Raw genomic sequence first — 27,791 nt, forward strand, 5'->3', positions numbered from 1 at the left:
ATTCAATACAGTACTAGCAAATGCTGTTAGAATGACTATATCTCACAAACTGATGTAATGAAGATTTTCAAAATTTTAATAAATAGAGAAATTCCCTCTTTCAGATTCTCTCCTCATACACTCTCCTGTTACTCAAAATGACTGAATGGACTTTGATCAGTTTCCAAAAAATATCACTTCTAAGAAGAGAAAAAGCATGTAGTTTCAGACCAAATGGAGAATTTTAGAGGAAGTTGTGAACATGTGACAAAAAATAAGGCTAAAACATAACTAAGTTTAATTTTCTCTATTACAGAAACTATAATGAAATGAAGAGATTGGTATGAGGAGACTTCAGCAAATAAGTTAATTTGATATTAAATTAGTTTCTTTATATGGTTATTTTGCATCTTAAGTTTGAAAAAATGAAACACCAAGTTATATAAATAGCTTATTATATCTAAATAAACGAAAGTGCACAAGTAAAACCTGCCCCTAATCCTCTTGGCAGTAACCATACGTGAAGATTAGTACTCAGGAAAGAAGTGATGATGTCAGAATATTTTAAAGAGTACCCCTAATAAAATACATGATATATTATAAATGAGTAAATTAAATGTTTATATCACCATATAACAACCTCACTGAAGAACATACGATTATTTCAGGATACTCAGAGTTAATAAAATCTGAAATGAGTCATAACAAAAGAAATTTGGTTTCTCAAGAATATCTATTAACAAGAGCTTAAACAGTCTTACTATTTTTAAATTATGCTCAGGAAATAGGTATTTGCCTCTTGAGGGATTTTTCCATTCTAGCTTTAGAATCACTACAATTATGAACTTTCACTTTTTTTAAAAAAATGTGCAAATACTTTTGAGTTCAAGTTCATTAAAAATACTGTAAACAGAAACAATTTCATACCTGCCTAAATTTTGCACGGGCCTCCTTTTCTTTCATTCTTCCATGTGCAACTAAGTAGTCAAACACCTCTCCTGAACCAGAGAAAGATGAAGCATAAGTTATACTGCTCAGATTTTATTATTTATACCAGACTATCAAGAAGAAAAATACCCACATACCATGAATTTGGGCCAGATGCTCAGCTAGTGTTAACAGTTGTAGCTCCATCAACTTCAATAGAGGATATGACCCTCTATGTACAAAAAACCTCAACATATATATTGTGACAAAGTTCCTCCTCTGCCTTGGTGGGTCCTGCGCTTATTGGCGGATTTTCTCACCTCAGAGGTTCACGGCAGCCCTCGGTTTGGCCACTTTCGTGGCTCAAATCCGCCGTCCACTCAGTTAGCCTCATCACTGGCCAGCATGGGGAAAAGGAAGAAGAAGAATCCCCGCAGTCTCTACTGATCCACCTAGTGGATCGGGGAACAGGCCAGAGACCTTCTCCTCTGGTGTAACCCACAGTGCAGTTCAACTCCTCCGATATCAAGTAAGGAGTTGGGGGGATAGAGGAATGGGGGGAACCTGGGCCTGCCCTCTACTCCGGGTTCCAGTCCAGGGCCCTGTGGATTGCAGCCGTCTACAGTGGCTCCTGTAACTCCCTGGGCTACTTCCCCATGGCCTCCTCCCAACACCTTCTTTATTCTCACCACAGGACCTTCCTCCTGATGTCTGATAATGCTTGTACTTCTCAGTCTTCCAGTAGTACGCCTTCTCACTCTCAGCTTCTTGCGCCTCTGGCTCCCAGCTCCACGTGCGCACGCACACCATAAACTGAAGTGAGCTCCTTTTTAAACCCAGGTGCCCTGATTAGCTTGCCTGTCTTAATTGATTCTGGAAGCTTCTTGATTGGCTGCAGGTGTTCTAATCAGCCTGTCTGCTTTAATTGTTTCCAGAAAGTTCCTGATTGTTCTGGAACCTTCCCTGTTACCTTACCCAGGGAAAAGGGACCTACTTAACCTGGGGCTAATATATCTGCCTTCTATCACTCTCCTGTAGCCATCTGGCCTGACCCTGTCACAATGTGTGTAAAAATCCACCCATGCATGTTACCGACTGGTCTTATCAAGGAAAAAAAACACTGTCTGCAGGTTTCAGAAAACTAACCAGTCTGTTTATTAAAACCATTTCAAACATGCCCACAGTCCTGAGGAGGAGAGAGCAGGAAGCAGTCAGGAAAGATTCCTTTTTACTGCTTGTATTTGTTTTCACCGTTCAGCAACATAGTTACTGCAGACCTATAAGAACAGATTCCTTCCTAGTAAAACTTCAGTTTTTTAAAATTCTTATATTAAAATGGGCATTAAAGACCAATTTAAAATGCAGTTAGAGTAATAAAGAATAACACTGTAAAAGGGATAAGGTTCTAGGTGTAAGGGGTGGCACCTTATACACAAGACTTGCACTGCATGTCTTCACATCAGTTTTATTTTGTGAGAAGTTTAAGGCCAAAAAGCTCTTCACAAATGGCTCTCAGATTCTCATTACTAGTGGTCCCTCTCCCCGATGGTATATGACAAACAGCCATCTCCAGTTGGTAGAAGCTCTACACCGTTTCTAAACAGCCATTTCCCCATCAAAATGATTACCAATTGTGTTCCCAAAATCCACCTGGCTTTCTTTTCAATCTGCCTGACCAGCTGTCTCATGTTCTTATCCCCAACTCCCAGACCTTCTTGCCTCTGTTACACTGCTCTGACACAAGGTCAAGACGAGAGGCAGGTGCTCTCTCTATTGGTGATCTAAGTATAAGGATGGGAGAGACACAAGGCCTGAGCCTCTGCTAGAATGAAAGTCAGATTATCTCCTGGTATATCAAAAACAACAACTACACAAACATCTGTAAAATAAAGTAATCTATTGTGCATAACACTGTTAATTGACAGCAGAACTGTATCTTAAACTTCTGGTTAGGGACTCTGTCATAAAGGGTAGCATAAAATCCCTCCGGGGCAGTTGTACTGAATCGCTTTACCAGTAAGGGGTTAAGAAGCTCAATAACCTAGTTGGCACTTGACCAGAAGGACCAATGAGAAAAGAAGATACTTTCAAATCTGGTGGGGGGAGGATTTATTTGTGGCTCTTTTGTTTTGTTCCCTCTCCGGATGGAGACAGGGACCAGGCAGGTACATCATCTCCTGAAAACATACCTGAAATGAACCATCTAAAATTACAAAAATTGTAAGTAAGGCAAGAAAATGCATTAGGTTATCCTTTGTTTTGGCTTGTGAATTTTCCCTATGCTAAAGAGGTAGTTTAATTCCTGTTTTGTAACTGAGAAGCTGAGTCAGAGGGGAATCCTTTGTGTTTTAAATCTTTTTCATTTACCCTGTAAAGTTACCTTCCATCCTGATTTTGCAGGTGTGATTCTTTTACTTTTTTTAAAAAAATAAATAAATAAATAACATTCTTCTTTTAAGAACCTGATTGATTTTCAGTGTCCTAAAAACCAAAGGGTTTGGTCTGTGCTCACATTGTTAACCAATTGGTTGGTATATTATTCTCAAACCTCCCCAGGAAGGGAGGTGAAGGGGTTTGGGGGGGATAGAGACTCCAAGTTACCCTTTCCTGAATTTTTGTGTAAATCACTTGGTGGTGGCAGCAATACCATTCAAGGACAAGGAAAGGAATTTTTGCCTTGGGGAAGTTTTTAACCTAAGCTGGTAGAATATAAGCTTAGGGGGTCTTTCATGCGGGTCCCCACATCTGTACCCCAGAGTTCAGAGTGGGGAAGTAACACTGACAAACTCCAGGAGGCAGACAGACAACATGCAATACACAAGACATAACACAACCTCAGATGTCAAGATTGGTTTCAGTTGGGTATCTGTGCATGAAAATTTACTTTCCACTTTTCAGTTTACCCACAAAACTGGAGTTCAACAACTACTTACCGCCACTGGCATATTCCATTACCAAATACAGTGTCTTTTCTGTTTCAATAACTTCAAATAATTTTACTGAAATAAAAAGGAATGAAAGCTTGCATCAAGCAGCAAAAAATTCATCAACATTTTTAAAACACAGCCCAAACACTTATTCTTTAAATTAATAAAATTTATTAACCAGTGACACCACCAAGCCAGAAGATTTAAACAGTTTTGAAAAAAGGAGAATTAAGTTGTAAGAACATCATGAATATATAAATTCTACAACTTTCTCAGGAGTATTTCACAAACACTATACAAAAATGAAATTCATGCTGAAATTAGTGTTTAGTTCCACACAGGAATTCTTACCAAAAAGACACACAAAAATCCCAAGTAAATTACTTCTCTATTACAACCGCTCCAGGTTAGAGAAGTTGTGGAGTTTTGATCAACTTAAAAAGACACAAAGTTTAGGTGCCAAACTGAGCAGATATTCTAACTGAAAGACTTTCCCAATCAGAATATAATACTAATAAAACTACCACTGTCACAGGTGGGACGGAGGGGGACCAGTAGGAGCTTAAAATGCTGGAAATGCAGCACACTCAGCTCTAAGAATGGAGACAAGGGAGTACCTAGTATGTAATAACTTGTATACCTTGTCCATACCTTGTATGCAACAAGCCCTCTGGCCGATTCAGGAACATTAACTGTCTCTGGAACAAGACTGTCCAGCCCTCCTCAGCCAGAAGAATTGTCATCACAAAGTAGGGCTCTGAAGGTGGGGGGGAACTAAAGCAGAAAGGGAAAATTACATACTTTGTAACTTGGTTTCTCTGAAGATAGCACTTAGCAGGTTTCTTGGTCCTAGGTCCTAGTTTCTTAGTGAGAGTGGCAGAACACATTAGCTCTAAGGCTTTTTAGCCCATCTGAACAACAGTAAGAGTACAAGCCAGATCCCTTACTGGCCATCAGACACCACCTCCTTGCTGAGTGTTAGCCCTTTCCTCTGATTGAGCAAGTTATCCTTTACGAGACAAATTTCTGCTTGCCTTACTCATATAAGTAGTCCACTGAAGTAAACAGGACAAGAGCAGGATTTGGCCCTGAGTATACATAGTTCATCCATCTTAAAGATTTAATGGATAAATAAAAACAAATATCTAACATATATTCAAACAACATAGATAAGAGTATAATATTAAAGTCACCAGAAAAACAAATCCAATTCCTACCTATACTGGGATGATTCAATATCTTCATTATTCGTACTTCTCGAAACAACTGTTAAGAAAACAAAGCAGCTTTATTCAAACTATGTTTACTGGGGAAGAGCTACTTCAGACATGCTACTTTATACGGGGAATGGAAGGTGAAAGGCAATTTAAGTAGATATTAACAGCCTTTTATGTTATAATCCAGTACTAGACACAATTACATTATTCACTGTACTAGACATCAGACTCATTTTGTGGACAACACTGTATTACATTTTTATTATAACATTTGGCTGGGTCTAAAATCTAGGGCCATATACTACCTTCAATGCACAACAAAACTGCACTTGTTTCAAAACAAGGTATGCAAAAAGATATGTAGGCCTGAGCAGAAATACAAGAAAGCCTCACACAGCTTTGGCAAACTGTCCGACTGTCTCAGCGACTATGAATGCTACATACTGTCCCTTCTTTGACAAAAGCTGGCTAAATCCACAAGTGAGGTTCAAGAGCAAAGACAGCAGTAACCCCTGGACACCTCTGGGGACTTGGGACTGAGGGAAATTTCCAAAAGAATGAGTATTGCTAACCGAGAGGAATACTGCTAACCCTCCCAAAAAGATTAACTGCCCTTTTTGTATTCTGCAAATAGCACAATCTAAAAATAGCAACAATCACAATTATTTTCCTTAGACTAGATTGAACATTTTGTACTCAGTGCACATCCTTTAGTTTCTTAAGTCTTATTAAAGATAATGGCATTTGCACAAGTAGTATAACTCCATAATTCTGCTTTCATTTGGTGCTCCCTTCTTCTTAACTACAATTGATATGATTTTGAAAATTAAGCTTTTGATCAAACAGAAGTCTCACAAGTAGATATTTACACTAGTTAAATGTTTCTAGTAGGACACTATCCTTTCTCCTTATATAACTGTTCAACAACTGCCTTCAAAGAAGTAAAAAAGAATGCATGCGTGAGTCTGTCTGGAGGATGGGGGGGGGGAAAAAAACCAAATGAAAGGCAACATCCTACAGTTTGCATTAGTTAATCTGGATCTAAAAATAGGGCTGTCTGGTAAATAATATTGTGCTAGTATGTGTGTTACAAAGTGTTTTTGCTTTTCCATTAACTCAATTATTCCATTACAAATATGTCAGATAGACTCTGTTTTGTATTTTGGTATTTTGATTTTGTACATTACATCTTAATTGTTCACAATTTTTAAAAGCAATCTAATTAAACAAATTTGTCTGAAATGAGCAGATGCAAGATAACAAATCTAAAGCATCAACCTGTAGAGCATGAAAATTTCTGAAGAACTTCTAGGCAGATATCTAAAAAAACTGCAATATTCATTCACAGGAAGACAACAAAGACAGGCTGCACTACATAATAGTATTAATGTCTAAATATAAGTTACTTTTAATGAACTCATGTCTGCCAAAGCAGGATTAAAACATTACACTTCTATAAATAAAAGGATTTAGAATCTGGAAGAAAAATCCTCAAGAAATACAATTTTACACATAATCTGAAGTATGTAGTAATGGCCAATATTATGCACATTATTCTGTTAAAAAATTGCAAAGGGATTAAAAGTTTACTAATTAGTTTAAGACTCAAATTGATTTCACAGTGACTGATAATTTACATCATATGCAAATATACAACACGAAAAAGGCAAATTAAAAAGCAGACCAAAAAATCTGCTTTCCGAAAGCCAGGTCATGAGGGACTAGAGCCATAAATGGATTTAGGCACCTCACTGCTGCTTTAGAAACATAAATCCAAAACTGAACTTCTCAAAAACCCTGCAGGCACTTATATTCTCTAGGTGCCTAAATTTCAGCCAGAGGTCATGCACAAAATTGCCTCAATCCTGATGCCTGGCCCTTAGCTCATACCTAAGCCCCAAAAGGATCCTCAAACTATGCATTTCTCTGCCTCTCTCACCTGTGAGGTTGAGCTGGTAGGCACGTTATGACGAGTACACACCAGCAGCAGGTGATAGGATTGGGCCAAAAGAAATCCGATGAGGTTCAACAAGGACAAGTGCAGAGTCCTGCACTTAGGACGGAAGAATCCCATGCTCCACTACAGACTAGGGACCGAATGGATAGGCAGCAGTTCTGCAGAAAAGGACCTAGGGGTTACAGTGGACGAGAAGCTGAATATGAGTCAACAGTGTGCCCTTTTTGCCAAGAAGGACAATGGCATTTCGGGATGTATAAGTAGGGGTATTGGCAGTAGATCGAGGGACGTGATTGTTCCCCTCTATTCGACATTGGTGAGGCCTCATCTGGAGTACTGTGTCCAGTTTTGGGCCCCACACGACAAGAAGGATGTGGAAAAATTGGAAAACATCCAAATGAGGGCAACAAAAATGATTAGGGGACTGGAACACATGACTTATGAGGAGAGGCTGAGGGAACTGGGATTGTTTAGTCTGTAGAAGAGAAGAATGAGGGGGGGATGTGATAGCTGCTTTCAACTACCTGAAAGAGGGTTCCAAAGAGGATGCATCTAGACTGTTCTCAGTGGTAGCAGATGACAGAACAAGAAGTAACGGTCTCAAGTTGCAGTGGATCGAGGGACGTGATTGTTCCCCTCTATTCGACATTGGTGAGGCCTCATCTGGAGTACTGTGTCCAGTTTTGGGCCCCACACGACAAGAAGGATGTGGAAAAATTGGAAAACATCCAAATGAGGGCAACAAAAATGATTAGGGGACTGGAACACATGACTTATGAGGAGAGGCTGAGGGAACTGGGATTGTTTAGTCTGTAGAAGAGAAGAATGAGGGGGGGATATGATAGCTGCTTTCAACTACCTGAAAGAGGGTTCCAAAGAGGATGCATCTAGACTGTTCTCAGTGGTAGCAGATGACAGAACAAGAAGTAACGGTCTCAAGTTGCAGTGGGGTAGGTTTAGGTTGGATATTAGGAAAATCTTTTTCACTAGGAGGGTTGTGAAGCACTGGAATGCGTTACCTAGGGAGGTGGTGGAATCTCCTTCCTTAGAAGTTTTTAAGGTCAGGCTTGATAGAGCCCTGGCTGGGATGATTTAGTTGGGAATTGGTCCTGCTTTGAGCAGGGGGTTGGACCAGATGACCTCCTGAGGTCCCTTCCAACTCTGATATTCTATGATTTTATGATAGTGATACTTCCCCTTTTTACCCTATAGCCTAGTGGTCAGGGGACTCACCCAGAATGTGGGACACTTGGATTCAAATCCCTGTTCAGCCTAACGTGGGGCAGGAATTTGAAGCCATGCCTTCCAGATCCCAGTTGAGTTCCTTATCCACTGGGCTATAGGGTATTCCGGGATGGGTCTCTCTCAATCTCTCCTGCTGAAGCTGTTCTACTTCCTATGAAATACTCAGAGTCATTGGAGCAGGGACTGGAACCTAGGTCTTCCGAGTGCATGCCCCAACCAGAGAACTATAGCCATTTTCATTCTCTCAGACCCACTAAGTATTTTATACAAAGTGGAACAGCTTCAACAGAAGCAATTGAGAGATCCACTCCACAATATCCTAGAACCCAGTGGTTAGGGGATTCACCTGGGATATAGGATACCTGGGTTCAAATCCCCTGCTCTGCCTGATTTGGAGCAGGGAACAGAAACCAGGTATTAGACTCTCCTATACTCCAATGTTAATCAGGTGTGATGTGGTGGTACACTGCATACAGTGAACATCTGAAGCTGCATACCACTTTTTATTACAGAAACTTTTCAAACACCAAGTTCCAAACTCTAAAATCTGGAGCTACACATTAAGGTGTCTTGGCCTTGGCAACATGGTTATTCAGTCTCTTCCCTAAAAAACTCCTCTCCTTACAACTGCCTGTTCATTACTGAAACTACCCAGTATAGGACCAACCTGTTATAGAAACTGTCCCAGGCATACTTTTCTGACAGCTTGTAAGCCTGCAGTTGCTTGTCTCTGCCACATTTCAAGTGGCCTTTTAGCTGGTACCTTGCTCCGTCCCAGCCTGTAGGCATTCCTAGTATGTTTTCTCTTACTATGGAAATTCAGTTTCAAACCTAACTATCAACAGTTAAGTTATATAGACACACCAGGCATATGTACCAAAATATTGTTATGATGGGGACTGGGCAATCACATCACCTCATTGACACTATTGGGCTTGACCATTTGCCTTCCATTTTGGCTAAATAAGGGAACAATTAAATGCCCTTTTGTTTAATGATAGCTGAAACAATGGAAAGTCACTGCCCAAGGAATAGATAGCATGCAAAAGTGGGCATGGCTGGGCCATGCGGTCCTAGGAGGTTGTCAGGGGTTTGATAACAAATGCAGGGGATTGATTTGATTGCACTGTGTGTTCACAAGAGAAAAAGAAACACAAAGGCCAAAGCAGCACACAAGAAATGCAGCAAGGAAGACCAGCAGACCACCAGAGAAACACTTGTAGACCCTGAGAAAAAGCTAAGAGAGCTTTTGGGTAGCACTTTGGCTCGAAAGAGGCTTGGAACTGTGAGCAAACAAGCTATCTCCTGCTGTTTGACTCTACTGCGTTCAGGGAAACACCACTATGTCCATTCTTTATAAATACACAGGTTTGCATCAAATAATTTGATCATTATTTCATCATTAATGTCTCTCCCCATCCGAAGCAATCCATATGACCCCGAATATTGGCTAACAATATTAAGACATGGTGAACAAGTTGAAAAAAGGAATTCAAGATGCATTTTTTATTCTGTAGAACAATTCAATAATACAGACAATGCAACAGAGAGAGAGAGACTATGTCTATACTACAAGCTAAGGGTGTGGATTCCAATGCTTGTGTGCACATCCACATGCAAATACAAATAGCAAATGTAGCCACAGTAGCAGCAGTGGAGGCACTGCGGAGTTGTGTTGAGTACATGCCCACCGGTTTCAGGCAGGTTTGTATTCTGCAAGGCTTAGTCCTGCTGTGCTATTGCAGCTACGCTGCTACTTACACTAACTCGAGCTCAATGAGAGGGAGCAGGACTATGTGAACACAAGCAGGGGAATCGCATCCCTCATTCATAGCATAGACCCAGCCTGAGAGAGGGATGGAGAACATATTTAGGGTTAATGGCCAAGACGACCACTACGTAATTGTATAATTTATGCCGCAGGTATCAATATCAAAAAGGTGTATGTAAGCTATAGCCACTTGAGTCTATCATGTAACTCTTAGGCACACCACCATATATATATTTTTAAGAAGCATATTTAATCAACAGATCATATTTAGTTTTTTTCAAAAAGCAAATTAACCACATTGAAATTTGGCCAGAATATTGGGGCTAATACCCCTTTTCTTGTAAGAAAGGCTATAAAATCTCTAAGAATTACTAGTTCAGAATCCGAGTTTTCAATTTTGTCTGTCCCCCCCAAAATGACACCTTCACCATCACAGTATCACCATATCGTTCTCAGATATTTGGTTCACCACTGATCCAAAGAGAAAAGTGCTCTCTACTAAATCACCAACACTATTTCCTGCAGTGCTCAACCTTGCTTACTGTAGCTTGTGAGACCTGATGAGATCACAAGATAGTAGGTTTGCAAGCTACTGGCAGCACATGGAGACCACTGATACATTAAAGGCTATACAAAACCAGTAATTAAAGCAAATTTTATTCAATACTAATTACATGAATATTAATAATGGCATTTACAGCAGAATAAAGGTTCTCTAATTATGGGAAGATTCCATGGTGTGCTTAAAAGCACACCGGAAGTGGGGAAAGAATGTGATCAGCTACCCAAAAATCAGGTCTCTAAGCCTAATGATTTCAAGCATTCAGATCAAATCACACCAATTAGTTCTGGCCAAGAGTTCCAGTAAAGGTAAAACTACTGAGACACGGGTGAGTTTCTAACTAAATTCCCAAGCCAATACAGTTTAAACATAAGAGAAAAATATTTTAAGTATGAACATTACTAACCTAATTCATAAATTCTATTTAGGAAAATTGACTTAAACTACAGGTTGTCATAACCAAAACGCATGGTGTATTTCTCTCTTCTCTTTTGGCATAAACACAAAACAGAAGGTTAATGTCTTCTTGAAGATAAACAGCATTCACTTAAATTTAAACTATGAGTAGTCACTTTTGATGACCTAATTCAAAACAATCTGAGCTAACAAACAAAATAATTATTTTAACAGTCTCTCTGCCTTCCACGTTGCCCTCTCCAGTCTACCCAAAAAATGTGCTGCCAAGGTCATCCTTCTCAAACATCAGTATGACAGTATCATTCATCCTTAAATCCTACCTTGGAACCCCCTCCTCTACCACACCAAATTCAAGCTTCTTGTCATTTGTTCAAGGCCCTGCATAAAACATAGACCACCCTTATTATCTGCCCTTATCTGTTTTCACACTGTCCCTTCTTCCAGCACTTCTACTCCAAAAATCAGGCTATTATTGCCTGCTTGTTTATCAGATTCTCACAAACATCTTCTTCCATACCAACCCTAATGAGTCGTACGTCCTTCCTTAGCTTATTTGGTAAGTCACTGCTCCCTCTGCATTTAAATACCCCTCCCCGGAATACTCACTTGTGTTGTGACTTCACTAAGAAGCTAGCAGATTACACTAAGGAAGATACAGATACTCGGAGATATTTTAGGCAGAGCTGGTAGTGCTAGTATACTTAAGGTTGGCCCAGACACTTGCCAATAAAAAGCCCTGGTTAGCTGTTTTTAAGAATGAGAGAGATTTAAAAATCAGTAGTAAAAAATATATGAGCAAAACAATGCCGTTCTCCTTTGTTCTTGGAAACACTGGAACTGATTTAGCCAAAATTATTATTATTTTGTAAAAACATCGCACACCCTGAGGCAGCTACACGGCATGGAAAATTTCCATCCCAACAGTCTGGCAAAGTTACAAGCATCCAATAATAGAACTGTATAATGGATAGCATTTGGCAGTCCAACTATAGACTTCACTACCAGCTCCACTGCTGCTAATAATAAAAAATGGAACGCCACCTACTTAAAAGTAAAACATTGCAATGAACCATCTTTATCATTTCCCATTTGTCTGTTTCTCTAACAGCTTTTAAGCGTTTTTGCTCTGTCCACACTGGAGAAAATGTTCCCTACAATTCAGTTTTAAAATCAGTTGGGAGCCACAATGTGGAGAAACCTCAAGTAGCCAGAACCATTTGTATATCCTGTCTAGCTACACTTATTGTCAGAAGCCTTAACTTCACCTATCTTCAGAGGCCTTAACTACACTGGTTATAAAGACAGCTTCAGCTGCTAGAATCTGGTTTTTACTCGGGCTCCAATTGGTTTTAAAAGCAGCTTGAATTTTTGGGTAAATTTCTCCATTGCAGGTAAAGGGGGGTGTGTGTGTGTGTGTGTGTGTGTGTGTGTGTGTGTGTGTGTGTGTGTGTGTGTGTGTGTGTGTGTGTGTGTGTGTGTGTGTGTGTGTGTGTGTGTGTGTGTGTGTGTGTGTGTGTGTGGAAAGCACATAATACACTGTGGGCATAACCTAAAAACAGGAACAACAACATATTGAAAGTTTCTTACATTTTGAATAGGTTTGAAAAGTTCTAGAGAAAACATTCTATCAATTGTCAGACCACCTAACAGGAAACACACATGCAGAAATATATAAGTATGCCAATATGAAAGAGTGAAATATGTAGGTTAGTCCAAATTATTTTTTAAAAGCACAAAATATATGGGGTCCTAATTTGCATACAAGTTTAAAATATGTAGCTTTCAATGAGGTATTTTCGCCATTTACTCCAAAAACAAAAAAGTAGATTGAAAAATGAGATTCTCTCAGGTGTAATCATCCTAAACTTCTGATGTTCAGAAAGTAGTAAAACAATCCTAAAGCACATCACAAAAAGTCAAGCATTCTTCCACAAACACCAGCAGCTTCATAGCTGCTTGACTGAAAAAGTCATTGCAATTCAGGAATATTATGTCCATATTTTCAACTTCTTGAAACCTGCATTGAGCATAAGGATGACTGATTAAAACACAGTACACATTTTACTACACAGGACTCTAGAGGGAGCTTACAAAAGAAATTGTAAATAGTTTTGGAGGTTCTTGAGATAATATAGGTTACTACTGTTGGAAGCTCAGTTGAAATCTTCCTTCATCTAATTAACACAGAGTTGGAAGCACACAAGAAAAAAACTGAAAAGTGGTTTGGAGAAGTTATGGAACCTTTCCATTACTTAGCTAATAATATGACACAGTTTTTTCTCTCTCACAATTAATACTGAAAATTCAAATTTCTAACACAATTATTTTTTTACATCAAAATGCTGAAAATTTGTGGATGTAAAATTACAGAAGATGGGACAGCTGAATTCAGAAATCTGTCAATTTTTTAAAAACATACACTCCTGTCCATCCAGCTCAGTTCTGATCGAGCCATAGCTCCACCACATTCAGACTGGGTATATCCAAAGCTCTGAAATAGTGCAAGTGCTGAAAAAATAAATAAGCTGCCAAACCTGTATTGATATCTCAGGGCGGACAGAAATGCTAACTAAGGGTACGTCTACACTGCAATTAAAAATCTGCGGCTGGCCTGGGCCAGCTGACTTGGGCTCACGAGGCTCAGCTAAGGAGCCTTTTAATTGGGTGTAGACATTTGGGCTCGGGTTGGAGACCAGGCTCTAGGACCCTGCGAGGTAGGATGGTTCCAAAGCCCGGGTTCCAGACAGAGCCCGAACTTCTACACCACAATTAAGCGGCCCCTTAGTCTATGAGTCAGAGTCAGCTAGCACGGGCCAGCTGCGGGAATCTAATTGCAGTGTAGACATACCCTCAATTAGTCAAGAGACTAATGTTGTGTTAGTGTGTTTTCCCTACAGAACTACAAGTTTTTCATTTTGGACAACATGTCTTTATGTCTGAAGAATAAATATGCTTGTGAAGTTAATCTCTCAGTATGTATTTTATGTTTCATTTTATAAAAATTGGAGTTTGTTCCTCCCCACCTCCGAGCACCAAAAAAAAGTAATGTTTTGTTTTGTTTTTTACAAGGAGGGTAAACACAACCCATGAACTAAGATCTGAGCCACAGGAAGTTTATTAGCTTCCAGTGCTGACACTTAAATACTGAGTATGACTGGTCAAACAGGATTTTAAAGAGTAATTGCATTCAAGTAGGTCAGCAGCTAATACACTTCTGGGAGAGACAATTTTCCCCAAGCAAAATAATCAAGTTTGTTAGTCATCTGCAAACAAGTCAGATAAACAGTTCTCACATTTGAAGCATAGGAATTAAGAATAAAAAAAAAACAAAAAAAAAAAACAAGTTCTCTCAGACATCCTAATTTTTTGTACCAGGATTTCCTATGTACACCTACTGTATGTTAATACGTAATTCTTAAGAAAGCCATTTCGCAACACTATCATAAATCCAGAATCCCCCAGTACCAAATCTGAATGTCAGAATAATTTTTATTAATCAAACCGCTTTCCTAATCTTCCTCAGGACATAGTAAGAGTTTTATTGGGAAACAGGCATTGGTAAATATCTGAAGTTTGACCTTTAGACCTTCTTTTAACTTCTCCATCAGGTCTTACTGTACCAGTTGGCCTTACTAAGCGAAAAAGCAACAGAAGTGAAACCTTCTAAGGGCTTGATTCTGCAAAGTGCTGAGCACCCTCAACTCCCACAGATTTCAATGGGACCCAGAGTAAGTAAGTAAGTAAATAATATTTGGGGGAGCAAACAGCTGTGCATCTCTATCAGTGTTATAGAGGACGGACAATTTATGAGTTTACCCTGTATAAGCTTTATACAGGGTAAAACAGTTTTATTTGGCATTTGGATCCAATTGGGAGTTGGGTGTCTGGGCGCTGGAGACAGGAGCACTTCTTAAGCTGGTTTCAGTTAAGTCTGCAGCTTTGGGGTTCAGACCCTGGGTCTGTGCGTGGTTCAGACCCTGGGTCTGTGCGTGGTTCAGACCCTGGGTCTGTGCGTGGTTCAGACCCTGGGTCTGTGCGTGGTTCAGACTGGTGTGTCTGGCTCAACAAGCCAGTGTTCTGGAAGCCCAAACTGGCATGAAAAACAGGCTCAGAGGTAGTCTCAGCACATCAGGTGACAGTCCCAAGGGGGTCTCTGTGACCTAACCTGTCACACTGGGCTCTCAGCTCCACGTAGTTCCCCGTCACCGAGAGCCCAACTGGGCTCTGGAGTCCCCGCCACCTGGAATGGGAAGCCTCTGGGTAGCAGCCGGGCTGGGAGTGGGGTAGGAGCCAGGAGGGCTGGGAACCGTGCAGGACCAGTCAGACTGGGTTCAGGGAGCCCAGAAGCCCCACCAGCCCCAGTGACAGCGCAGCTTTCTTGTCAATTTCATGGCTCCAGCACAGAGACATGAAATTGACAAGAATGACAGCAACAACGGATGTAAACGTGACGCAGTGTCTATATAGATACAGCGTCACATTAACTACACCGACATAAGCCCTACGTCTCTTGTGGAGGTGGAGTTATAATGTCAGTGTAGTATGGCACTTATATCAGTGGCAGCAAGGCTATAGTGTGTATGCTACCATAATGAGGTGGACCTAAGATGCCTTATCACAACCTAACATTGTAGTGTAGACCAAATTTTAAGCCTCTTCCATCCCAAAAAATACCACTCTTGATCCCACATGGACCACTTCACCCCCCTTTCATCTTGAATTTCATTGAACATGCTGTCTAAAACCGCCATCTGAAGTTTCTCCAAGACAATTTCATTTTAGACGCTCTCCAAACCATCTTCCACCCCTTGCGCTCTAGCTATCGAAGTATTTAACAACTTCTTCCCAGCCAAAATCCAGAACAAGTACTCTATCTGCATCTTTCTTGACCTCTTGCTTGCATCTGATGTCAACCACTATATTGTTCTTTTTAACATCTTGTCCTCCCTCTGCTTTAGTTACAGTCCTCTCCTGCCAGCATACATCACTTAAAACTTTAGTGTGGCATTCGGAGAGGGTCTTGCTCATTACCCCCTTCAACTTTGTGGGGCTCTCACAGGGCTCCTTCCCTAGTCTCCTCTTCTTCTTCTACACATTATCTCTGGGCAATCTCATCCACAAACACAAATTCAGCTTTCATGTCTATACTGACTGGTAAATTAACTCTCCACTCCGGACCTGTCTCTGCCAGCCCCAACTAAAAAAATCAGCCTTCCTGCCACCTCCTCATGGATGTCCTGCTGTCAGTTTAAAGTAATCATGACTAAAACAGAGTTCTTAAATTCTTAATCTTTTCTCCATAAGCCCTTCCCCATTCTTCCTTTCTCACTCACTGTGGACAACACCAACTTCTCTGTCACTCGGACGTATAAACTAGGTTTCCCTCAACTCAGCCCTTTCTAGTTCTTCACATTCAGGTACTGTATAAATCATATCACTTTGTCCTGCATAATATCTTGAAGACTGAGTATTTTCTCTGTCCACACAGCTAAAATCCACAAACTACAGTCTAACCCCCATTTTCCAACAAGCACCTTTGCATATTCTCTGATGCTGCCCCAATGAATATCCACGCAGCCACCTCACTGTTCTCCTTCAAATCCTTCCTTTAAACTCTTCTTGATGTGATGACTTTAAAAAAAAAAAAGTCTCAAAAATGTACAGGCAGCTGGTTTGTTGAGACCACTGTTTCATGCTGACCAGTATCATTTCATTGTTTCCTTGTGCTTCTCTGGTCTATTTTATCTACCTGCTGTCTGCAGTCTTACACTTAGATTGTGATTTCTTCAGGGCATGGACTATCTGTTATATGGTTTTACAATGACTAGCAAAATGGGGCCCTAGCCTCTAGGCACTAGCATAATGGAAAAACAACTGTGGCAACAACCAACAGTTTCAAATTAAAACATCACCTTGTCACTCAAACCAGTTAGAGGTCAACCTCACATAAACAAACTGCATAGATTTTCATTATTTGTGTGCATGTCTCATCTATGTTAATATTAACATTAGACAGATTATTTACAGCTCTTCACTATCTCTAGAAACCAAATAGCAGTTCCTGGAGTCTTTCGGCTATAGCGTTAGATAAATTATTTGTTTACCAAGTATCTAGCAGGTCAAGAGCTGCTAAGCAGCCTTGTCTGATGATGGAATTATGGAGGCAAGGGTTACCACCCTGATCTTGAGGAAACTAAATGCCTTCATTCATCGCTTCAAGTCCAGGTGCCATCCCCCTTTTTTCCCTTTTGTCTGAAAATTTTTGGCTATATATGAATAGAAAAGTGCAATCTTGAAAAGTAGAACTAAGGTGAAGAACACAAATATTTCCTGCAAAATGACTGTTCAACAATTAGTTAGTCAAAAAGGGTACCCTGTGCAAATGCTGTCATTTCAGAATGTAACAACAAACAAGCCATTGGGAAAATTTTCACATGCCTCAGCCACAAATTCTATTTAAAATGACAGAAACTAGAAAAAATTTTGAATAGGCTGGCATTTTTACAAAACACTAGCTAATCAGCATAAGTGTTTTCAGAGTGCATCTCTTGCTTTCTACTAATTTTTTATCCCTTCTTCTCACTAAATTCATCCATCCCAACACAAAGGCTAAATAACTAAGCTTTATATAAGGAACTGAACAAGGATGAGAGAGCTGAATTCAGCCCAGCAACAGGCAGTGAGGTGCACCCCAAATGGTCCCTTCTTAGCTAGCCTAAGTGGCATTAGCATGAAGAGTACCTTTGTGGGGTATAGAAGCTCCCCATATGGTTGTTTCAATCTACTATGGAACTTAATTAGGAAGGATAGAGGGCTTTTGTATGGATTTTCCATATTTGGATGAACTTAAACCTTTAAGAAACACTGGAAAACGGTCAACATTTATGACAAATGATCTCTCATGCACATACTTTAAAAAAAAAAAAAATCAACTCTTCACTGAAAATCAGAAGCTCTGAGTTGGCCCATCATGGGCAAATACAGTTAACAATATGGATGACCTGTCTATAAGGGGTTTATGAATAGTTTGTACTAACCAGAGAAATAGGAAGCCAGACAAACAAACCAGCAGTTTCTGTAACCACTTAAGGAATTTCTGTGAGATTGTATATAAGCAAAGTAATTGACAAGAATCCCTTGAGTAACAAATATTTTTAATAAAATTGAAATATACACAAACAGAACTTCATGTCAATTAAGCCTTACTAACTTTGACTCTTCAAAATGTGTTTCATTATTATGGAAAATCTAACAGGACAAGTTAAATTAGGGAAAACTACTGCTCCCTAGATTTTAAGTGAGGAGATAGACATTTTTATATAGAATTATCCTATGTTTGATTGGTAGCAAAAACTTTAAATGACAGTTTTCAGACCCAGCAAAACAAAACCCACCGGGGAGGGAAGGGGAGGGGAAGAGGGAGATGAGGGGAGAAGAGAAAAACATTCAACTAAGAACCATGTACAAAACTATTGTCAGCACAATTAGGACTCCAGATACAGCTAGGTATGTGAGGTAGCAGGATACCACTTTATGCCTGAGCAGCATACACGCAATACGTGCAACAGCACAACCAAAGATTTCTGATTTTTGATATAAAGGGTCAAAAAATCATCTTTACTTTCCTTGGCAGCATAGTTTAATTGTTTACAAAATTACGAAGGTTCAATACTTACCTTTTGTAGACTGGTAGGATTTAGCTGGGTTTTATCTATTATTTTCACAGCAACCTAGGGGAAAAACAAGTATTACTAAACTTGTGAAAAGCTCTGACAACAATGTGCATGTTAGTAGCTAAACACACTGTGTATCTAATGTGCATACACATAGCTATAAAAGTGTGCGTACAATGAGCACATTTGCCAATCTATCTTCCACATCATCCAGCAGAATTTCTTAATAAGAATCCAACTGTGCTTTATCACTTTCCATTGCAGCTTCAGTAGCATACAGTCAGTTTTACACTCCTTCCAGAACTGTGGAAAATGCAACATTGCACAGAAACACTGGTGAGATCCCAACAACAAGATATTTTTGCTTTCTTTTGGAGGTGCTTGAATTTTTTTCAACCGGGGGGGGGGGGGGGGGGGAGGAAGGGGAAGGGAGAGGGAGAGGCTGGGAGCGAGGAGGGAAGAGAAAAGGACAGAAAGAAAAATTTTTCCTGAAAGGAACAAATAATAATCAAAAACAACCTAACACCTGACTTAAAACTATACGGCCTCTCCAAAAAAAAAAAAAAAAAAAAAAAAAAAGTTTTCAGAAAAGAGTTTTCAGTACAGAAATGAAAATTCTATCTTCACACATACAGCGACTGGTTCTATTTTCTTTGCATTACATTTTGCAATATTAAACAAGTCTTTCAATAATCAAGGATGCAGCTGGAAACAATATTAGGAACATTTATTAGAAGACTACACATGAAGGCAATACAAAATACTTCACTAGCCATACTCAAAAAGCTTACTTCTCTTCCAGTAAGAACATGTCTTGCCAGCTTCACTTTGGCAAAATTTCCCTTTCCTATTGTTTTTAGTAAGCGATAATTTCCTATGTGAGGGTGTTCTTCATTTGTAGATGTAATTGAGTTTCTACATCTGGGGATGTTTTGTCTGCTACTCGATTTGGTGGGCTGAACATGTGGTTCAGCGTATCCTTCCACAGAGGTATGCTATAAGGAAACAAAACAAAATCACACAGGTTTTAAACAGTTACAAAATATTTAAGAGTAAAAATCTGAGTCTGCAATTTTTAAAAAACTTGATCAATAATTTTCAACTGTAGCTTAAGCAGATTTGTTGCCACTAGTGAAGTTTGATTTATGCATCAAGAAAGAAATTCAGAGGCGCACTAGAGCTGCTTCTAAAGGTAAGCAAGAGTGATATTTAGACTCATCAAAAACCATTAAAGCATATATAGTTTTTTCTTCAAATATGAAAGTGTGCTATTAAACCAGAACAAATTGTGATATAGTGTGTATTTGTTAATGATCAAATCTAGATGTAAGCATCTTTGAGCCCTTAAAAAATACAAAAGAACTTTCATCTTTAAACAGTCACCCTTATTTTCCTGGAAGTTATGAATAAAAAGTATATTTTTGCAAATTGCAAGAAAGATGGATTTATCATTTGTCTGAAAATGTTTCCATTAAATAGTACTTGAGATGAAGGAGAATAAAATCTTAAAAGACAGCTTTGCTCCAAGAATATTTTTACTTTCATAACTTGTACTTCCACACTTTCTCAAAAAAAAAATTCTGAAGCTATTAGCACCCTAGTTTTAATAAAATGGACTGTTTTCTATCAAAAAATATTCCCACATCTATTAAGTCCATTGCTAATAAGTCACCAAAACAAAGACATAAAAAGGCTGTGCTGACCACCAGTAACAGTATCACAGTTCTACTGTGAAAGTCAGTAGCGTGATCCTACAGTGCCTCCATATCTCAGCCTTCAGATGGCTACCTCGTCTTCCTGGGATTGCACATACGACATCACTTCCTCCCTCCTCAAAGCGCAACAACCTGTCCCCCCCCAAAAACAAACAAGCAAACAAGCAAACAAGCAAACAAACGTTTATATCTGCACGAATTACATCTGGTCTGAGGGGACCCCAGCTTGAAAATATGGTCCCTTATGCCTTTTGTATTCCCTTCTTGTGTTTAAGCCCGAGTGCTAGCAAGCAGTGAACTGGCACTTTACATAGAGGTATATAAAATGCATAGTACACCGGACCTTCGCTAGAACACACATCTATAGAGCATTAATTTGCATATAACACGGTCGTGGCCATAAATCCCAAATTTAATTGCTTTAATTGGAATTCATTTTAAAGCGGTCCCCACATTAACGCGGTACCGCGCATGGATCCCAAATCCCGTGTTCTAGCAAGGGTCTGGTGTACTTGTATCATTTTACTTTCCTTCCTTCCTAGTCATTGTTAAACTCTTCCCACCTCCACCCGCACACAAATTGTCCAACACCGATGGCAGCTGTACATATGTACTGGAAAGCAGAACTGGAAGACCTTTAGTCCTTTCCTTCACATTGTAGGGAAGCACCTGCTTCCTTCAAGAGCATCCAAATTTACATTTGTACATTTAAGATGAGGACAAAGCTGAATGCAGTGTTCGAGGTAAGGAACACCATTACATTATTTCTATAGTCTCTGCCCGTGTAGTAAGTTTCACCCAGAACGTGGGCCTGGATTCTGTAAAGCAGAGATTGAAGAGGACCTACAGGTCACGGTGGAACCAACTGAAATGAGCTCACACTGTGATAGGTGAGTAACAGGGACAACAAGATCCTTGGATGTATGTGGGACAGATGTGAGACCTTGGAAGCATGGAAACTTCAAAAGACAGTTATGCACAAGACAATATGGTCTGTAGGCTTATTCATCAACTTGTGCATCTGTAAATATTACATATGTTTACATTTGTAATACTAGGGATTATATTCTAGCTGTATGGGGGAGGATTACCAAGCTCCCTCCCAAGCTAAAATCAGTGGGAACAGTAAACAACTGCAGAGAAGTACCACCTCCTGGGCAGAATTGCATATAATGGTTTCGACCAGGTTCAAGAGGCCCAACAGACAAAAAAAGGCTTTTGGTAAAAAGAGTCAATGTAAACGGATGCAGATTCTGTGTTATGAACCAAAAACGGACATGAAATTGTAACCAAAAGGGCAAAATCTGCTGGAAGGATCTGAACGACCGGAAACTGCCAGGATCTCCATGTGGAAGATGGGTGACACTTGGTAAGTTTAACTGGCAGGCAGACTGTTTTATTATGTTTTCTCTGTAACCATTTTGTCCTCAAAATGTACTATGTTTTGTGAAAGCTGGCTGGTCAACAGTAAAAACACTATCAATTGTCCTTCGAGAGAGCACAAGCTGCAGATGCTGGACTAAGGTCAGATCTGCTGGGAGAGTCAAAAAGAACTGAAGGGGGACTTCAAGACTACATCCATCAGTGTGGAGGGAGAGGGATGTGGGTCTCTGCTCTAACTCTGGTAGTGAAGACAAACCCTAAGTCAACCTAAGTTACACTATGTAGCTTAGTTCGACTTACCCCAGTGTCTTTACTACGCTGCATCAACAGGTGACGTTCTCCAGTCAACTTGCCTTAATCTTCTCAGAGAGCTGGAGTACTGGAGTTGACCGGAGATTGCTCTGCTGTCTATTTAGCAAGTCTTCACTAGAGCTGCTAAATCGACACCTGCGGCATAGATTGTAGTGGCATCCATCTCCCAGGTAATGCAGACAAGCCCTTACAAAGGTGACAACTGGAGACCTCAGACCTAACTGGGCGCTCTTGGGGAAACTAACAGAGGGGGCAGAGGTGCTGTTAATCCCAGAGAGGACAAGTCTGAACAAGGGAACACTAAGTGAAAGTAGGAAGTTGGTATTACTTCTGTATACTGCATTAGAGAGACTACTAGTGGAAACCTGTGTCCAGTTCTGCCGTCCACACTTTAAAACGGACTTTGAAAAATCTGAAATGACTAAAAAAAGACCTAAAAAAAGATCATTCAAATTCCGGAAAAGATGCCTTACAACAAGGGACTTTAAGAAGCTCAATCTGTGATTTGATCACAGTCCAAGTCCCTACACAGGAAGAAAGGTATCTGATAGCAATGGGCTCTTTAATCTAGCAAACAAAAGCATAACAAAAACCAATGGCTGGAAGTTGACAAATTCAAAGTGAAAATAATGTGCACATTTTTAACAGTAAGAATAACTAACCATGGAGCAATTTACCAAGGAAAGCAGCAGATTATCCATCATTAAATCTAAATCCTAGTTTCAACCAGAAGTTACTGTGCTTGATGGAAAAATTAAAGCAAGACCTTCTAAGGTGTATGTTATGGAAGAGAACAAAGCAGATCATAACATTCCCTTCTGGCCTTAAAATCTATGAAGGGTGAAAGTGCTGCATAATTTGCATTATTTAAAATCTGCTTTTTGCGTAGTACTTCAAGACCTTCATTAGTATAAGTAAACTGCAAGGAGCCTAATTGTGTGTGCTCCTCAGTCCCCTTGAAAAAGGAAAAGGACGCTGCCAGATCAATCAGTTAAAAGAAAAATAACTTTTGTCACTACCACCACCATAAATTAGTAAAAATGATTGTGGATGTAGCTTTAGAAGTACATCATTTAATTTTTGCACTGACCTGCATAGTGAAAATACACTAATTTCTTTCACTTTGTTTAGTTCAAAGTCAATATTACTTTCAAATTCTTATACGTCAACACAATTCTGTAATGTTTAGGTTGCATATACAACACAGAAGATGTTCATTTGTCTAATAAAATGATAGGATGGTATGTGTATTTTAAGAACATGTAATTAAATAAAAATGTTTCCATTAGACTTGGAAATAGACTCTCACATTAGGCCAAAAACTTCAAAACGTTTCTTCTAGCACAGGAAGGTAAGCAGGTCTTTCTTCATGTTTTTACATACAGTTAAAAAAGAGCCTAAGTAAAAATTATGCACACATCATGAAAAGGCTGCAGAAAGAGCATTTTAAGATTCTTCCTTATTATATTACAGTTGTATCCAAGTGCTAGATGCTGTACAAGCAATTTTTCAACTTTTCTGGGCTGGAATCATCTCTTAGTAGATGCAAGTATAAACAGAGACTGGGGGAGAAATGAAGAGCGTTAACAACGATTTTAATGTACGGTTACATTCTACATTTACCATCTACAACTAGATGTTGTCAGATAAAAGTTTGTTATAGCTGTAATGTATAAACAGCCGTCAGAAATATGGAGAGGCCATCTAACTAGACATTACGAGTTAATTTCCTAGGCATCATGGGATAAGTGCACCTTGAGTAGGGATTTAAAGACACCTGCTGGAGTAGTAGATGAACAGACAATATGCAGAGTGGAGAGATCTTCATGGGACATGTCATTTCATCCACATTTTGCAGGGAAAACAGTTATTAATCTTACATCAGCATCATACAAATGATGTAGGACCACAGTCTAAAACAGACAACACACCTCCCAAGAAGGGTAATTCTAGGAACTTTCAAGGTGTGAAAGATAGATAGTGGGGTTTTTTTTGGTTGTTTAATCCGGTTATTAGGGTTTCCATATTTAAATAAAATCAGACTACCTTCCCGGATTACAGCTGTTTTAGTCTCTCTTTTGCTTTCCTTTGTGGGAGACTTTGCAACAAAGTTTGAACACGAAACCTGAAGTGTTCACTAACCTCCTCTAAATGAACAGTATTTAAACAAGTACAGATAAGAAAATCAGGATATGCCTAAAAAGTTAGTCAGTCAAGTTAGATCCAAGTAAACGCTTAGACAGTGTAAGCATTACATATGCATTACTTGGAATTGCTGCATCTGAATCTGAATTTGGCATTCTGCAGGAGTTTGTCGTCTCTGTGCTTGTTATTTATGGTTCATTGTACATCAACTAGTTGTGTGATAATTAAAAAGTGTCATTTCAGGGGCACTAAATACATTTGCAAGCTCTAAATTCTAAAAGCTTGGTCAACCAACCAGGAAGGAAAGAGAAAAAAAGGCCAAGAAGTTACTTTCTGAGGACATTTCAAAACCTTCAGCAGTTTAACAGCACAATTTCTTGATTTTTAGAAGCCACATGATTCCTTCCCTGCACCCCTGTCAAGGCATCACTACAGGCCAGAGTTAAGCTCGTCAGGTGCCTTATTTGCATTTTTTACCTTAATATGTTTGGATTTCTTTTGAAATGTAACTTTAGCTCCAAACCAGCATTCTAAAATTCAGGAAACTTAAGAGTTAATTACAAACAGCCTTTGGAATTATTTTAAACCTTTAACGTTACTGATATATACTCCCACTCTTTACTGCATTTTAATGTTGCTTTGTTTCTGGGAATTTCCTTACTTTTTAAAAAGTGTGTAAAATGTCATACACAAATACTAAAGACACCCAAAGAGAATCCTACTATGCAATATTCCTAATTATTTGAAGATAGGCATTGTATTAACATTTATGCTAGTCAGATCTTATGAAAAGAAAGATTTGATATGCAAAACTCTTTAAAAGATTCAGCAGGCAATGCACATTACGGGCACCATAAGGGAAAGCTGATGGCAGAAGAACAAGAAGCAGAAAAAGGAGGAGATCTTGGATGAATACAATACAATACCTTGGGTGGATCAGAAGGATTGTTTATTCACAAAGTGATTAGCAGGGGATTGTACAAAATGGGCTACCATGGTTGCAAACCTCCAGTAATGGAAATGCCACATAAGAAGAATGTGCCGAGTTTTTAAAATGAATTAAGGTTAAGGGCAGACAGAAAGGTTACTTACATTACGGTAACTGGAGTTCTTTGAGATGTGTGGGCCCTATATTTGTTCCACCATGTGCCCGGAACTGGAAATTTTTTACTAGCAGTGTCTGTCTGTCCATGACTGCTCCTCGTGCCTCCTCATGCACTCAACCAAGGGCATAAGTGGAAGCGCAGATCAACCACCTCTGCAGTTTATTCTCTACCACAAATCACCTTAAGAAATTATCTGAAGCACAGCAAGTAGTGAAATACATATCCGGACTGCATATCTCAAAGAACTCCAATTAAGTAACCTTTCTTTCTTTTCCAAGTGATGGTCCCTATGCATATTTCCACTGTAGTCCTAATCAGTATTCATTGAGGAAGTGGGTGCAGTGAACCAAGCTGCACCACCAACTGCAGGATCGCTGTGCCAATGGATGCTTCTGCTAAAGAAGCTTGTACCAGGATATAATGCCTAGTAAAGATATGCATAGAGCCCCAATGTTGCCGCTCTACAGAGCTCCAGCAGGTGGAATACCCTGAAAAGAAGCCATTCAGTCAGGCTGGGTTCTGGTCAAGTGGGTCCTCATACTTTGAAGTGAAAGAGTCTCCAAGATCTCACAGCAAAGCATAATGCAACCTGAAATCCATTCAGAAAGTCTGTGGGGAGACTGCTTGCTTCCCCTTTCCTCCATTCAGCAACAGAAACTAAGTCTCAGAGAGCTCCTGAAGGGTCTCATCCTTTTCAGATAGAAAGCTACGGCCTGACAGACATTCATAGAATGGAGGCTCCTGTCTTCTCTGGTGGCATGAGGCTTTGGGTAGGTGTATGATCTGATTTAGGAGGAATTCAAAGGGAACCGCTGGAATTCATTTGGAGTACAGTATAACCTCAAAGAAACCTTCTCCTTATGGAAGGCCAGGTAGGGAGGGTCCAGCAAAAGGGCCCCGAATTCAATTAGTCTTCTGGCAAAGGTGACTACAACCAGGAAAATCACCTTCAGGACGAATGAGAAGGAAGCAGGGGGGCCAAGAGTTCAAAGGAGGATTCATGAGCTCTGACAAAACTAAATTTGAGTCCCAAGTTGGTGTCTATTTCCATTCCAAGGAAAAGGTTCTGGTAGGGCCTTTCAGAAACCTTACAATCTCAGGGTGAGTGAAGACTGAACAGTTCTCTGCTGGGGGAAGGAAGGTGCTGGTCACTGCCAAATGCACACACTGTGAACTGAGAAGTGGCTTGAATTCTTTAGGGAGAGAAGTTAGTCAAAGATGGTAGGGCTCTCCGAATCCTCTGGTAGGTACGAGACGATGTTGACACTACCTAGGAAAATCTCAGATTTTCCTAAATGGAAAAGATTTTCTAATATTATTGAGGATGGATTTTCCCTTCTCTGAACATGACCTCTCTAAGCTCATCATCCATCCAAATACCAGAATGTCAGATGGCAGAGTGCTGAGTTGGGATGTTTGGTCTTACCTTAGTCCCATGTCAACGGGTTCAGAAATGGCAGGATTTGTATGCATGGTTGTGCTAACATCTGTAAGAAGCTGGGAACCAAAACTACCTTGACCAGCAGGGCACCATTAGAACAACAGACACACTGTCTTGCTTGATTTTTGTCAGGATTTTGGGTAAAAGATGGATGGGTGGGAAGTGATACATTACCAGCTCCTGCCACTGAACTAGGACCGCATCCCCATTGGAATCATGACTCCAAGGTGCTCGGAACAGTAGACTTAATTTGTCATCTTAGGACACAAAGAAGTCCCACAATGGGAAACCGCTAGAGAATCTTCTATACCACTGAGTTACACAGTTCCACTTGTGGTCTCTGTCAAAGTCCCTTCTGAAGCTGTCTGACAAGGTGTTCATTATTCCCAGGCAGTGCAATGCCAAGAGGGGGAATCTGGTGACAGATGCACCAATTCCAGAGCTTAATAGGTCTCCCTCCTCTTTGTGCAGAAGCTAACTGTGACACAGAGACCCCTTGGCAAGGAGTTCTCACCTTGGATCAGACAAACTCATCACACCAAATACACATCTTACAGGGTATTTATCCATGGGTGAGGTCCCAGAGGACTGAAGAAGGGCAGACATAGTACCTATCTTCAAAAAGGGGAACAAAGAGTACCCAGGAAATTATAAATCAGTCAGCCTAACTTCAATTCCTGGAAAGATACTGGTACAAATTATTTAAGAAGCAATTCATAAAGCACCTAGAGGATAATAGGATTATAAGGACTAGCCAGCACAGATTTGTCATGAACAAATCATGTCAAACCAACCCAATTTCTTTCTTCGACAAGGTTACCGGATCAGTGGATAGGGAGAACGTGCAGACATTGTCAAAAGTCTTACTAAAAAATGTACACATGACATTCTCTAAGAAAACTAATGAAATGCAATGTAGATGAATTTACTAGAAGGCCAGTGCAAAACTAGTTGAGAGAGTAGTTATCAATAGTTCATTGTCAAACGGGGAGGGTGTATCTACTGAGGTCCTTC

At 39.8% G+C, this 27,791-nt stretch overlaps 1 protein-coding gene across 8 annotated transcripts in view; it reads right to left on the reverse strand.

The window, feature by feature from the left end:
* The window catches only part of MARK1 (microtubule affinity regulating kinase 1), a 114,528-nt gene that overhangs the window by 42,463 nt on the left and 44,274 nt on the right, over positions 1-27,791 (reverse strand). For 7 of the 8 annotated variants that reach the window (XM_038393904.2, XM_038393902.2, XM_043511733.1 and 4 more), the window contains exons 2-6: positions 19,467-19,670; positions 18,679-18,732; positions 5,051-5,099; positions 3,840-3,905; positions 907-977 (exon numbers count right to left, since the gene is read on the reverse strand). In XM_038393904.2, the coding sequence (XP_038249832.1) occupies positions 907-977; positions 3,840-3,905; positions 5,051-5,099; positions 18,679-18,732; positions 19,467-19,670 (444 nt within the window). Of the gene's footprint in view, positions 1-906; positions 978-3,839; positions 3,906-4,484; positions 4,608-5,050; positions 5,100-18,678; positions 18,733-19,466; positions 19,671-27,791 lie in introns of those variants that run through there. The other variant, XM_043511735.1, reaches the window with a different exon arrangement.

The sequence above is a fragment of the Dermochelys coriacea genome, chromosome 3 (assembly GCF_009764565.3).
Source record: "Dermochelys coriacea isolate rDerCor1 chromosome 3, rDerCor1.pri.v4, whole genome shotgun sequence".
Classification (NCBI taxonomy): domain Eukaryota; kingdom Metazoa; phylum Chordata; order Testudines; family Dermochelyidae; genus Dermochelys; species Dermochelys coriacea.